Source organism: Amphiprion ocellaris, chromosome 9 (assembly GCF_022539595.1).
Source record: "Amphiprion ocellaris isolate individual 3 ecotype Okinawa chromosome 9, ASM2253959v1, whole genome shotgun sequence".
Classification (NCBI taxonomy): domain Eukaryota; kingdom Metazoa; phylum Chordata; class Actinopteri; family Pomacentridae; genus Amphiprion; species Amphiprion ocellaris.
The window spans coordinates 4,366,207-4,380,697 of record NC_072774.1 but is presented as its reverse complement, the minus strand read 5'-3'; the positions used below and the strand labels follow the sequence as shown (position 1 = coordinate 4,380,697).

General features: G+C 37.6%; 1 protein-coding gene across 4 annotated transcripts in view; it reads right to left on the bottom strand.

Moving 5' to 3' along the window:
• shc1 (SHC (Src homology 2 domain containing) transforming protein 1) overlaps window positions 1–14,491 on the bottom strand; it is a 47,478-nt gene that overhangs the window by 5,509 nt on the left and 27,478 nt on the right. For 3 of the 4 annotated variants that reach the window (XM_023266461.3, XM_023266462.3, XM_023266460.3), the window contains 10 exons: window positions 13,642–13,712; window positions 13,240–13,303; window positions 12,182–12,301; window positions 9,342–9,395; window positions 8,949–9,000; window positions 5,403–5,529; window positions 5,178–5,325; window positions 3,355–3,412; window positions 2,132–2,248; window positions 732–982 (listed from right to left, as the gene is read on the bottom strand). In XM_023266461.3, the coding sequence (XP_023122229.1) occupies window positions 732–982; window positions 2,132–2,248; window positions 3,355–3,412; window positions 5,178–5,325; window positions 5,403–5,529; window positions 8,949–9,000; window positions 9,342–9,395; window positions 12,182–12,301; window positions 13,240–13,303; window positions 13,642–13,712 (1,062 nt within the window). The remainder of the gene's footprint in view (window positions 1–731; window positions 983–2,131; window positions 2,249–3,354; window positions 3,413–5,177; window positions 5,326–5,402; window positions 5,530–8,948; window positions 9,001–9,341; window positions 9,396–12,181; window positions 12,302–13,239; window positions 13,304–13,641; window positions 13,713–14,491) is intronic. The other variant, XM_035946525.2, reaches the window with a different exon arrangement.

The following is a 14,491-nucleotide window of genomic DNA, read 5'->3' as shown; positions in this document are numbered from 1 at the left end:
TCTGTGCAGCACAATGAAGTTATAATGCCATGAATTATTTGGATGAAATATTACAATTTTAAGCTCAGATTTGGTGACAAACCATTCTGTGCAACTTACTGCCCTTTAATACATTCCTTTTAGTCATTTTCCATGCGTTTCTGCAACTTTGGACAAGTTTGAGTAATTTTTGACCATTTTTACAATGTTCTGCACAAATTTATTGAATTTTGTACAAATTTTCAGTCATTTTGAGGATCGATATTTCCATTTTTCCAGCCTCTTTACCTTTCAGTCTCTGTAATTAGTTTCTATATTTGCCTGCTTTGTGTGAACATTGCCTGCAGTTCAGCCTAATATATACAGATTTTTTCTAAAATGACTGTTGGTTGTGGCTTTTCAGTTACGTTGAGGAGAACAGAATTTTTCCTTTTTTACAGAATCTGGTTAATGCAAGTGGTTTATTTTTGGGAAAGTATTTAATTATGACCTGTAGAGTAAAGTGATTCTGATGAAATATTACGATTCAAGCTCAGATTTGGTGACAATTTGTGACAGAACTTGACAGATGATGTGTTCAAGGACCCTCAGAAAGTTGAAAATCTGATGATTCTGTCTGTTTTTATAGTTTCTGGCTGATGAATGGTGTAATTTTGGTGATTTGTGGAACGATAACGTGTCTTTGAACCCTGCCGGTGTGTCTTTTTGAGGTTCATACAGCCTCTCCGGCCCTCCTTCCCCCCCAGACTCACCACTCCCTCCGGGTCGACCAGCAGCAGGTGTTTGGGCTGCCCTCCCTGCTGCCCCGTCAGGACGTACTGTCCGGGCGTCGTCCCGGACTCCCGGACCAGGAAGTCTCCGTCTCGGGTCAGCAGCCGCTCCGCTTCCCTGCGACTCAGGCTGCCGTGGAACCAGGTCTCACACTGCAGCTGCTGCACCAGGGAGGGCGTCACCGAGGCCGGACCGCCGTGTCCCGACACCCCCAGAGCGTCGTCCAGCGGCTCTGGAACGACCGACACACATACATTTTTAATATCACACAGGAAAACACACGACGGGTCCTATACGGAGCAAACCCGGTGATCTCTGACAGCTGCTGCTCACAGATTGGCTCTTTAATGTGAGAGGCTTTGTGCAGGCAGCCCGGAACGTTACATAAAACGCTCCTGTAATGGACAAAGACAGACTCATTTCCTTATCTTCCTTCGAGGCTGCCTTCTGTGGACAGCTTCAGTCCCGCAATTAGCATCAGTCATATGGACTGTAAATGCAAAAATGCTCTGCTCAGCTGCCTCGCCAGAGATCATTAACCCTTATTCTGTCCACATGAGAGAAAAACAGAACCAAACTCCCGACAAATTCGGTTATTTTGGCTACAAATCTTGTCATTTTGGTTTTTTTTAGCAGTTTGTGTTCAATTTATTACAGGCTTTTAGGCCATTTAATTATTCATTTGATTATTGCACCTATATTTTAGCTGTTTTACTGCAAAAAAAATGTTATTTATTCTCTACGTTGCTGGACATAATTTTGTTCCTTCATGATTTTAGCGCATTTCAGTGACAATAAACTGAACTAAATGATTGAAATCTTAGCATAGAATTACTTTGTTGTCACTGCAGTGTAGAACGAAATGAAGCAACATTCCTGTCAGTGAAATCACATAATCAGACAACAGTTTTTCCCTGAAAATTTCATCCAAATCTGTCAGTCCATTTTTGAGTAATATTGCTAACAGACAGACAGACAGACGTATGCCGATCATCACATAACTAAAAAATAGAGTAAAAAACATGTTTAACCTTTAAAAACAGTGATACATGCAGCATATTTGCTGTGCTAAGAACCCTATATAAATAATCGTGTAACTGATTATGCACATTCCTAGAGATTTATGAGAATTCAAGATATATTATTGCAAAAAAATACACACAGTGCAGTTGTAAGTAAACATATATACAGGTTAAGTAGATAAATCGAGGGTGCGTGTAGGAAAAGGTGAAAAAAAGGAGATATTTCCAGATTTGGTAGATGTTAATGTAAGTAAATCGCTGATAAACGCTCAGGTTCAGGCAGTTAAAGTCAGAAAAGCACCTTTTATATTTGTTGTTTTTGTATTTTTTCCTGCTAATACGCTCAAAGTGACACTTACTCATGTCAAAAGCATCTCTGTGTGCGTTTCCGTTGGCTGCAGCTGGAGGTCGAGGTTTGTCCACGTTGACGTACGAAGGATCGTCGAACATCTCCCGAGCTCCTTCTTTGGCACCCACTAGAAAAAATATAATCATAACAAGAAGATGCTTGTGATCTTTGCACATCTTCTCGTTACTAGGAACAGAACGAATGTGAATATTTTCTGGTTTTCTGGCTCTTTAAACATCTACGACCGTCAGCTGATCATCTCTAAACATGTGATCGACGTTTTCACCAGTTTCTGGCATTTTTTAGACCAAACAACTCATCACTTAATTGAGAAACTAATTGATAGAAAGGCAAAATGTTAATTCAGCTCCTAATTAGTTTCATTATTTCTCATGAAAATAAGAAAAAGAATCATGAAATGGGTCTAAACAACGAATCACTTTCAAATTAAAATCGCATTTTGAAAAAACGCACTTATGGCTGCAATTTAGGATCTATGTTATGTTATGCAGCCTGTCTGACTTGAGTTTAATTTTTTAACTATTATTACTTAGAATTTGTAATATTTTGAAGTTGTCCCAGAGCCACAAATGACTTTACAGACAAATACTATAAGTTTCTTGATAAAATAATTCTATTTTTTAATGATAATTACTTTATTTATTTCACTAAACACAGTCAGCTTTTGTAATGGTTGTTCTAAATGTACTAAACACACATTTGATGCAGTTTATACCCTAAATTTATAATCTTTGCATTAGAATACAGAGCAGCTTTGACGGTAAAACATCATTACATGCTTTTAAATCAATCTTTTCCACAATAAATATTTAACTAAAGCCTTAAAATAGACCAAAAAACTGCTGTATTTGTTAGAAAAACTGCACTAGATATTTTCCCTGAGACCATTTAGTCCGACCGGTGATATAACGGATCGATAAGCAGCATCTCAGCGATACCCATCAGCTGTGCATAATAAATGACGTTTTAATCAGCCAGAAATGGTCCAAAAACAAAACAACTAAAACAAAGAATGGAGAAAAATCTGGAATTAAATCTTAGAGAGAGGAAATGTGGGCTCTGATTGGTGACACAAACCTCAAGGACAAATTTGCAGAGACGAAGCGGCCCAAAATGACCACTTACTGAAGAACTGTGCAATGAAAATCAGTAGTTCAATCTGTTTTTAGGCCGATTGATGGCCAGTAAACAGCAGATTGAGACAGAACTGACCTGGTAGAGGAGGCAGAGGCTGCTTGTGAATGTCATTCTGACCCGGCTGTCCGTACGGCTGCAAACACAGAAGCACAAACAAACAGTGAGTCACTCCTCATCCTCAAATAAATCCTCCCTCTGGTCAATCACAGGGATTACAGAGGTCACTAATTAGGAGTCTAAATCACACACAGCACGTATTTGCTTTACGGATCGAGTATATTTGAGTCCAGACTGGAGTATTTTTCACACAAATATTTGTAATTTTTACGGCTGCAGAATCATCGCTCTGATCTCACAATGAAACTGTTTATTTGGTTCCACGAAAACATCCAAATTCTATTAAACAGAGTCATAAAAATTCCAAATTGTGCTGAATTTCATCGTCATCCATGCATTGAAAACAAGTAGGACTCTTTTCTCAAGTTGGCTGCAGGCCTGCATCAATAAAATTTGGGCAGATTTACTGTATAAAGAATAGAGCTGCAACTATTAAGCAATTATTTGATTCTAGATTCAGTTTATTCTGCAGGCTGTGTTTACAAAGAGCAGAGGGGGCATTGAAACAAATCAAAAATGTTAATATTAAGACATCTATACCATGTGCAGTTACATTTTTCCAGTATTTTCTAAAACTTGTGGGCTTTTAGAATGAAGAATTTGAAAATTTGAAAATGGATTTAAGGCGTTTTCTTTTCTTTTATTTTTTGTGAGTCCTATTTGGTTTGAAATAAACCAAATTAGACCAAAAAAATAATTAAATTAATTTACATTTTTTTCTCTTACTTTATTTTTCAAACAAAAATAATAATTAAGTACATTTTAAAAATTATTCTTTTTAAGAGAAAAATACAAATAAAAGAAAAAAATTTGAATAATTTTCTCTATTTTATTTTTTTCCTTTTATCAAACGAAGAGAAAAAAATATAAAATCATTTGTAAATTATTTTATTTTTCAATCAAAATAAGAGAAAAAACCTAAAATTAATTTACAAATTGATTTTTGTTTTTTCTTATTTACTTTTATTTTTTCTCTTTTTTTCAAACAAAATAAAAGAAAAAAATAAAATCAATTTGCAAAATGATTTTAGGTTTTTTCTCTTATTTTGTAATACATCAATTTCTTTGATTTTTTCAAACAAAATAATGTTTTTATTTTTATTTTGTTTTATTAGAAACAACAAAATAAGAGAAACAAAACAAAAATCACTTTGTAAACTGATTTCAGTTTTTTCTCTTATTTAGTTTTTTCTTGAAATTAATTTTTATTATTATTTATTGTATTTTATTTTTCTCTTTATCTTCAAACAAAATAAGAGAAAAAAAATGAAATCAATTTACAAATTGATTTTTGTTTTTTTCTCTTATTCTCTTAAATTCATTTCTTTTATTTTTTCAAACATATTACAAATAATGTATTTTTTCCTCTCATTTGGTTTGAAATAAACCAATTAAATGAAAAGTTTTTTTTTCTTGTATTTTGTTTGAAAAAAAAAAATCAAAGAAGTGAATTTTTTTCTACTTCTAGTCGTGGTTGTTCTGTTTCCATAGAGGTCAGGACTTCATACTGCAGTAAAAAATGAGCCTAAAGTGACAAAAAATGCGACAAGAGCAATAAAAACACCAAGAAACTGCTGTTTGGAGCTCAGAGGGTTAACTGACAATGAAAATAATCATCAGCTGCAGCTCTAATGTACAAACGTTGAGCGTATTTCTTGAAACACATATAGAATTAGGAGATGACACACTTTACAGGACTCTCCTACGTGCAGCCCTGGCTGTATTTGGATGTGCAGAGCTCATTTCTTCCTCCCTTTCATGCTAATATTCCCTGTGCTCACCAGCGTGGCCCCTGGGCGGGTCCTCATGTCGACCAGTCCTCCGGGGGGAGGCTGTTTTCCAGGGAAGTTGTTGTAGTAGGGGACGTCCGGAGGTGGAGCGGCCTCGTCGTCTTCCTCCTCCCAGGCCGAGCCGTCGAACGGAGCCATCCTGCAGGAAAACAGACGCAGCGTGAGCCACAAACTCAATTACGACTGCTTGCTTTTTGTGGCGTTTGGATGGCTCACCTGTCGTGAGGTGTGACCAGTTTGGGGGGGTTCTTCAGGTACTGCTTGAAGCGCAGCTCGAAGGCCTGGCCGATGGTGCTGATGACCTCCTGGGCTAAACCCTCGGAGCACTCCAAGATGTGACACGCTGCCGCAGAGGAAACACAAATACAGGAATGTAACAAACACACACAGTGGAGCTGCAGTGCATGTATGTATGTATGTGCATCTTCACCGCTTTAGATTTGAACACTGACATGAAGAATATCAACTCTGTTCAGACCTTTCTATAAATTATGTAAGCTCAACGTGTTCTTTCTTCTCCAGCGGAGCTTCGTGAGCATGAAAACTCAGAACACTGTGTTTTTTTGTTCCTCCGTTCACCTTGAGACGCTCAGAAATGGAGCACCTCAGCAAATATATTTAACCCTCTGAACTCCGAGCGCTTTCTGCTTGTTTTTCCCTCATTGTGGTTCATTTTTCACTGCAACATAAAGTCCTGCACCTCGATGGAAACACAACAACTACAGCTAGAAGTAAAGAGGATTCCAAAGCGTCTTTTATGCAGCATGACTTTGTATAATGTCATAAATCCTAAAAAAAAGAAATTTAATTTTTAAAATTTATTTCACACAAATATGTTTCCATGAAGAGGTGTTAAAATTACTGACAAAGATAGCGATCCTGCTACAGACATTCATTCATTTACCTTTTGACAACTTAAAAACTCTGGTTTTCATCCTTTCCTGCTCATCAGCTGCAGAAAGATGACAACTGACTCATCTGTAAGCTGTTTTTAAGCCATTTTGTGTGTTTTATTTTCCTCCTATGATAATTTTAGATGTGTTTATGTAATTTTGAACACTTTGTTTCAATCATATTGGATACGTTTTTGTCGTTTTGGACAGAATTTGAGTCATTTTTAATATAAACATTTCAATTTTCTAAACACTACACATCATCAGTAGAAAGATGTTTCACCATGCTGAATGTATCTTCAACAACTCACTCCTCTGTTCACTGTTTCTGAGCCATGCTGCATTTATTTTAGTGATCCAGTAGCTTTATTTTCCTCTCAGTTGCTCTGTAGAAACGCTGCCTGCAGTTCAATTTAAAAATTTGGAATTTTTGTCACTTAACTGTTGGCCACACCTCAGTCAATCATGGCTTCTCAGTTGCACTAAGAAGTGTTGATTTTTTTTGTTTTTTAAGAAATCTGGTGTAAACACTTCTTTATTGGGAAATATCTAAATGAGACACGTAAAATAATGATGTGATTCTGATAGAATATCATCATTTTAGGGTTAGATTTTGGTTGATTCTTTCCGTTTTTACAGTTTCCTGCTCTGATAAATGGTGTCTTTTTTGTGGTATTTTTAAAAAATTATACAACTTGCCAGCAGCTTGTGGGGTTCAGAGGGTTAAGTCATTTATTCCTGCATAATTTAAGCTTGTTAACATTTCTTTGTCGTGTGTGAAATTGAAAATCATGAAGCAATTGAGCATTGGTTGGAGCAACAAAAGCAAGAAATCTGCATCTTTTAGAAAGTGTGATGAATAAATTTGAACCATTTTTTATATTTCAAATGAAATGATTGCATGAGAAAGTTGTCTATGTAACTGATATTTAAAATAATTAGGAGGATACAGCTTTTCCCTCCATATTTTAGCACCTCAGTAAATACCTTTAATATAAATGATGTCAGCTCAAAGACCTTCTGTGTTTTCTTTGTTCAACAGGAGCTCTTTGAGCTAAAAGCTCAGAATACTCTTTTTTTGCCTCCATTTATCTTGAAAAACCAAATGTTCTGACATTTGGCACCTTTGAAAATACATTGAAAACAGTTTCTTCCTGTGCCTCTTTGTAGGAAACGTTCTGTTTCTTCCTTTGCTCGGCACATTCGCTCTGTGATGCCTCGGCTCTGGAGGGTTGTGTGTCAAATTCAAAGCAGAATAAAAAAGAAAAGAGCTTTTTCATTTACTTAAAGGGCTAATTTATATTTTAATGAAAACACTCTTCGAATTTATTTTTAAATACTTTACAAGCAACACATCTCCAGGTAGAGACAGACAGAAAAAACATGGTTCAATCCGGTGCAACTTCAATGCATTTAAACATATCAGTGTTTTCCACATTCTGAATAATTTCCATAATAATAACTTACATATAGACAAATCTGTGTCATATTGACAATATCAGTGTTTTTCTACAGGAATCTGAGCAAAATTTGAATTTTTACACATAGAATTGGTACAGTATCAGCAGTATTTATATTTATTTCTTGTAATTTTTGCATTTTGTCATTATTATTAAAATTAATTTAATAAAGACTTTATCTTCACTGATAGAAAATGAAAAAAGCTTTTTAATTCACTTATTTTATACATTTAAGATACTTTCTGCAATATATTTTTCTTGTACATATAGAAGAATGTGTGCAAAATCTATGTTTTTAATACCAGTATTTTCTACTTCTGGAAGAATTTGTGCAATATCCAAGTTTTTCTACATATTGAACAGCCCTGTGCACTACTTTTATTTCCTACATTCAAAGGAATCTGTGCAAAATTTCTACACGTAGATGAATCTGTACAATATCAGCAGGATTTATGGATATTTCTTGATAATTTTTATGTTTTTCTGCCTAATCTGGTGCAACATCAGTGCATTTAAACATGTGCATTATTAATAATTTTTACTTTTAATTTACAAAATGATTTTCATTTTTTTTGCTTATTTCATTTGAAAAAAAAATTATTTCTTTTATTTTTTTCAAACTATTTTTTCCCTCTTATTTGGTTTGAAATAAACCAAATAAAAGAAATAATCAATTTTTTAGTCTTATTTTGGCTTTCTCTATTTTTCAACAAAATAAAACAAGTCAATGATAAAAAGTCAATTTACAAATTATTTTTTATGTTTTTCAAATAAAAGGAAAAAAACATCAATTTAAAAACTGATTTTTTAATATTAATGCACAATGAACAATATAATTAATTTCTGCATATCGAAGAATCTGTGAAACATCTGTATTTATTTCTACAAATAGAACAACCCTGTGTAATATTGATTTTTTTTACATTTAAAAGAATCTGTGCAACAACTGAGTTTCCGTATATAGAAGACCCTGTATAACATAAGCAGAATCTATATATATTTTTTGATAATATTATATTTATTCTATGTAATCTGGTGCTATTAAACATGTGCATTACTAATATTTTGCCCATATAAAACCCTATGTGCAATATAATTCGCCATTACATATAGAAGAAATGGTGCAATATTGATAATCTTTGAAACATCAGTTTTTCTACAGATAGAACAACTGTGTAATAATTTATTAACATTTAAAGGACTCTCTGCAAAATCTGGTATACTTTTTTTTACCGCCGTCCCCACATTTCTGCACTATTAATCAACCCAACTTAATAAAGGATTGTCTTATCTCATCTTTTGCAGTATTTGATGAAAATGCACCAAACTGAGGTAATAAAAGTTGTGATTTTTGTCGATACCGGCCGATGCTACCTCTGTAAAAGTGTGATTCTGCTGTTGGTGCTCACCTCTCTGGTTGACTGGATCTTTGGCCACATATGCTACGTACTCAGCCGTATCCTGAGGGAGGGAGACGGAGGGGAGACAGTTAGGGGGGAAAAATCGATGGGAGGAAAAGTAAAAAGGGCGGAAAGGTTGAGAAGAAGAAGAAACAGATAAAGCAAAGAGCTGTAAGTTAGAGGAGAAGTTAGAAAACAAAAAACAGCTGAAAAAGAGATTGGGTTTGGAAGGAGAAGGACTGCAAACCGGCAAAGCAGCAGCAGCCGAGTGAGCGCTTTTCATAAGAATAGACAATGACAGAAGGCAGGAAGGAAGGACATGCAGGCTGAAGAAAGATGGAAAAAGGCCAGAGTGAGATCTGAGCAGAGAGAGAGAGAGGGAGGGAGGGTTGGGTGACTCACTGGGTCTCCTCCAGAGGCGAAGGAGATGGACTGCATGTGATGATTGGCGATTATCTGTGAAGAAAAAGAAGAGAGGAGGAAAGAAAGAAAGAGAGAGAGAGAGAGAGAGAGAGAGAGAGAGAGAGAGAGAGAGGGAGCACATGGGTGACATGAAGTATGTGGGAAGTGAAATGAAAGCATGTGGATGGAGACGAATGTGGGATCATTACTGAGAAAAGTGCTTTTTCTCTCTCCGCCAAGAAGCTCCATCGACTGCAGCTGAGATAAGAAAACTAACCGACGGATGGAAGCACCTTTTCTGCAACAAACCGCCCGATGCCGGATCGACAGCAGCACCGACTCTCGCTAATGTGCACAATGTGTGGCCCCGTGTCTTTATTTGTGAATGGCTGCTCCTCTGTCTACGTGTTACAGCATCTCCCCCCCTCCGAAGATAAACATCATTCAGCGGCTATTAACTCATTAGAGGGGCTGAGAGGAGGCTCACATCCTGCCCTGCGCTGGAGGAGATCTGTGCAGCATCCAGTCAGAGGCGATGAAGCAAACAGAAAGTGTTGTGGCTCTAAATTTATCTGGGTTTCCCCTCCACCCCTCCTGCCGACGAATGATCCAGAAGGTCACGGCGCACACTCATGACTAAATGGCAAAAAACGGCACATTGAGTTATGCTGTAAATACATAAACACATTACCTTCAAGGCATAATCAGTTCCAGAATGTTGTTTATATCATGAAAATGCTTACACCATTAACCCTCTGAACCCCAAAGCCTACCAGTGCATTTAAAAGGCATGTTATTTAAAAAAAATGCAAAAATTACATCATTCATTAGATTCAGAAACTGTAAAAACTGAAATATTTATCAGATTTACAACTTTCTGGCAGTCCTTGAACGGTTCATCTGTGATGTGCAGTTTCATCTAGAAAATTTACCAAATCAAAGCTAAAAAAAAATAATATTTGTCAAAAAAATGCTTTATCCTGCATGTCTAATTTAAAAATCTGCACTTTGTATTAGAAAGATATTTCACTAAGCTCAGCAAATTCCTACATTTTCAAAAGAATTTTCAATATTACACTCTTTATCAGCCAGAAACTGTATAAACACAATGTGATGTGCAGTAATGTTTGCAAAATTAACCAAATCTAAGCTCGGAATCGTGACATTTCACCAAAACCAATTTGTGTCTCATTTGAAGATGCGCCAAAAATACACTGTTTCCACTACTCAGATTCTGTAAAAAAATAATAATTCTGTGCTCATTTGCTCAACTGTGAAGCCATGAGTGACTCAACTGCACCAAACAGTCACATGATCACAGATTTTTTTGATTGAACTGCAGGCAGTGTTGATACAGAGTAGAGGGGAGAAAAGTCTAAAAACAAATCAAAAATGTAAAAATTAAGAATCTGTAGTACGGAGAGTCACAATTTCTTTTCCCAGTGTTGGTAACACATACTGATTCCAGTATTTTTTTTAAATTTTTTTTTTTTACATTTTTTGTAAAATTTTTGTGCTGTATCTACTCTCAGATGTACGTCACTTTGGCTAAAAGCGTTTGCTAAGTGAAATTGTAAAATAAATATTCTGAGAAATTAGATTTTTTTCTTCTTTTTCTTCTTTTATGACATTCTAATTGTGTCATACTGCACTGAAGACATATTTAATTTCACTCTACTTGCAGCCATAGTCGTTCTGTTTCCACAGAGGGATAGAACTTTTTATTTTAGTGAAAAATGACCCACAGTGATGAAAAATGCAACAAGGGCAAAAAGAAAACAACAACCAGAAACTGCTTGGGGGTTCAGAGAGTTAATTGGAAGGTGAAAGCATTCTAAATAATTACCACACATTTAAAACATGTTCTCAACCACAAAACTATCTCTGGAAAGACAAGTCAAGTTAGTAGACATATGACGGCTCCAGATTAACTTTTTACATTGGTTGCACTGCTGAGCCTTTAAATCATCATCATTTTTGTCAGTTTCCATTCACATCAGTAATTTCTTAACTCTCCTGTTGTCCTCATTTATGGACACCAAAAAATACCGTTTCCTTGTCTGAAAAAAATCCAAAAATTCAGCAAAGAAATCCCCAAAATTTCTCAAAATTTGCAAAACCTTCAGGAAGAAAATTCCAATAATTCCTTAAAAGTTTCCCTTAAAATTTTTATTTTAAATAAATTCCCCAAATTTGAAGAAAATTCTTGTAAATATTGTGTAAAAATCTTCCAAAAAAATCCTAAAAATATCTAAAGTGATTACATATATATCAGTAAAACTTTTAATATTTCCTTGAAGAACATTTTTAACATTTCCTTTTTTCCACCAAAAAATGTTTAAAGATTTCCCAAAAATGTTGAAAAAGTGGACAACAGAAGTTTCACTGTGAAAATATATGTTTTTCCACATTTTCAAACTTTAAAACGGGTCAATTTTGACCCGCAGGACGACACGAGGGTTAAAAAAAGCATCAGTTTGAACACTAAAACAAGGTCATAGAGACAGATGAAATTCGCAGGAAAATGGTAAAATCACAAATTAGGACACTGACAATTTCATAAACATTGAATTCTGATTTGTGCTCTTTAAGATTACGCCGTGAACAGATAAAGTCCCTGCAGCAGAGAGATCACCAGCTTCCCTCTGCTTCAGTGAGCTGCACAAGCTAAGTGCAGTCCGGATACCAAGCATACCTCTGGCTACATCACAGAGCTGTGACAGTCAGATGCATCTCTGACTCACAGTCATACTGTTGGCTTTCAGGGCCAAATCTACAAAAAAAAACCACCAGGAGAGGCTTTAGAGAAAACAGCAGCTTCACGCCGATTTCTTGCTAACCTGTTTGCAGTCGGAGGCCAGCAGGTTGAGGCTGCTGGTCGAGATGGTGAGGCTGATTGTCATGCCGGCAAACTGCAAGTTGCTCTTTCCCAGGATGGACGTCAGACAGCGAGAGGAAGGCTGCGAAGGAGGGGGAGGAGAGGAGTGGCAATCAAAACAAGAAACACAAAGCAACAGGGCAACATTTTTCTTTCCTTTTTTTTTTTTTTTTTTTGGACTCCGACTAATCCACCGCCTGAGTCTGTGGGAGTATGTGTGTGGAAATGCCTGTATGTGTGGGAGTTGGAGAACAGCTGCAATTGTGAAAGTGATCCTGTCTCCAAGGCCAACTGTGACCGATGGGGAAAAGCCAGGACGGTCCACAAACTGCGGGCCAAGAGCATCGCACAGACCATGCCAGGCCTGCTGTGCCAGCCCGTTTATCCCGACCCTCCTCCTGTTCTCGTGGCGTTCGTCCACGTTTCTTGTCGAATAAATGTTTGCTGCGGCAAACGCTCCATCAGTGCTCTCGGCCGCATTAACCTCGGTCCCGCCGAATCACAGAATCAGACGGGCTAGTTCAATCTATTCTGGTTTCTGTCTGGTGTGCCGCGCTGCCAGACATTCTTCGGTCAAACCCTGCAGGCAGCTGGATTTAGCCACCTGTTTTATAGACTGTTTGGGTGGATGTTTTTAGTTTTACAGGAATCCGGAGCACAGACATGAGCAGCCTTTAAAAGAGCAGACTGGCGACGGTGTCTGCTAATCTGTTCTTTAGGCTCCACGCGAGCTCCTACTCCGCCTCTTTAGCCTCCCCTGTGACGACAGGGAGGGAAAAGTGAGAGCGGAGACTGATTGGTAATTACCTGTGAGTAGCCCACTAACCACAGAAGTGTACAATCAGCCTAAATCTGGATTTGTGTGTGCGTGAGGTTACAGCATGAGCCCGAATAGCCAACTGACCACAGGGGTGGACAATCAAGCAGAATCCATCCAGAAAAGCCTCCCCACTGCCGTCCACTTAAGCCTTATAAATAAATAATGCCCTGTCAGGGTGTGTGCTGCTGTGTTGTATGTACCTTTCTCCTGCGTTGGGCTCCTTTGGCTCCGGGTACTGCCTCGCAAACCACAGAGATCGCTTCCCTGAAACAAATAAAACAAAAAGAAAAACATGCATGACTGACACTGGCGCATCTTCATTTCCATTTCCAATCCATTCGCCGTGGATTAAATGAGGGGTGGTAGAGTTTATCGTCCCTGGCGGCTGTGCTCGTCTGTGCCACGGAGACAAACACAACTACGGAAACCAGACGGAAACCACCAGGATTCCAGAAAGTTCTAATTTAAGGGCCGAGGCGTGGATGTGTGCACACATGAGTTTAAACAGTTGGGCAGAAAGACACAAGCGGGACAAAGGAATACACGAGATTGCACAAAGAAGTACTAAAATGATAGGAGATAGTAGGACTGTGAAGTCTCACCTGGTGACCTGAGTTCTGGTGTTGAAGTCCAGCGCTCGCATCGACTGCAGCACCTCCACGCACCCCATGTACTGCCCAGGAAACAGGAAGTCGACGCATTAACATCACACATTTCCGACATCACAGTTCCATTGTGTCGGAGGAAGAAAGCAGCTGCAGTGTCCGTTATGCGTTTATGTGTCAGTTGCTAAAAATGTGACAGAGGAGCGACCAAAACGGACTGTTCCTAGTATCCTCGTGCAGTGTCACTCTGCTCCCAGTGCTCCTGCAACACTTTAAATGCCCCCAAGAAAGCCAGTTATGTAAACATGTCGAGCACCATCTGTGACTAGCTGAATTTCCTAAACTGTGTCAAAGTTTGAAGAAGGTGAATTTCATTTTGGGGAAGAGGAAGAAGTCACAAGGAACCAAATCTATTTAGTAGGGCGGGTGGAAAGCGACAGTCGTACACCTCAGGACCAGAGCTGCTGTAATCAGTCAGAGTAAATGATGCTGTAAAAGCTGAAAATTCATTGATTTCAGTAACGCCAAGATAATTTTTTCCTCATCCCCAAATATGAAATTCCAGTCCCTCACACTTTGACACAGTTGAGGAAATTCAGCTTATCACAGATGGCATTTGAAATGTTTCCATAACCAGACTTCTAGCAAGCAATAAAAGTGTTGCAAGAGCACTGGCAGCAGAGTATCGCAGCACAAAGAGAATTTTGCGACAATAATGATGGCCAAATCTAACTGCTTCAATTTATTATGACAAATGTTTTAATTACTATGAAATTGTTGAGTCATTGCGTCACTGGTATAAGGTATTTAGTGGTACAGTTTTAGAAAACATCGGCTGCAGCAAAGT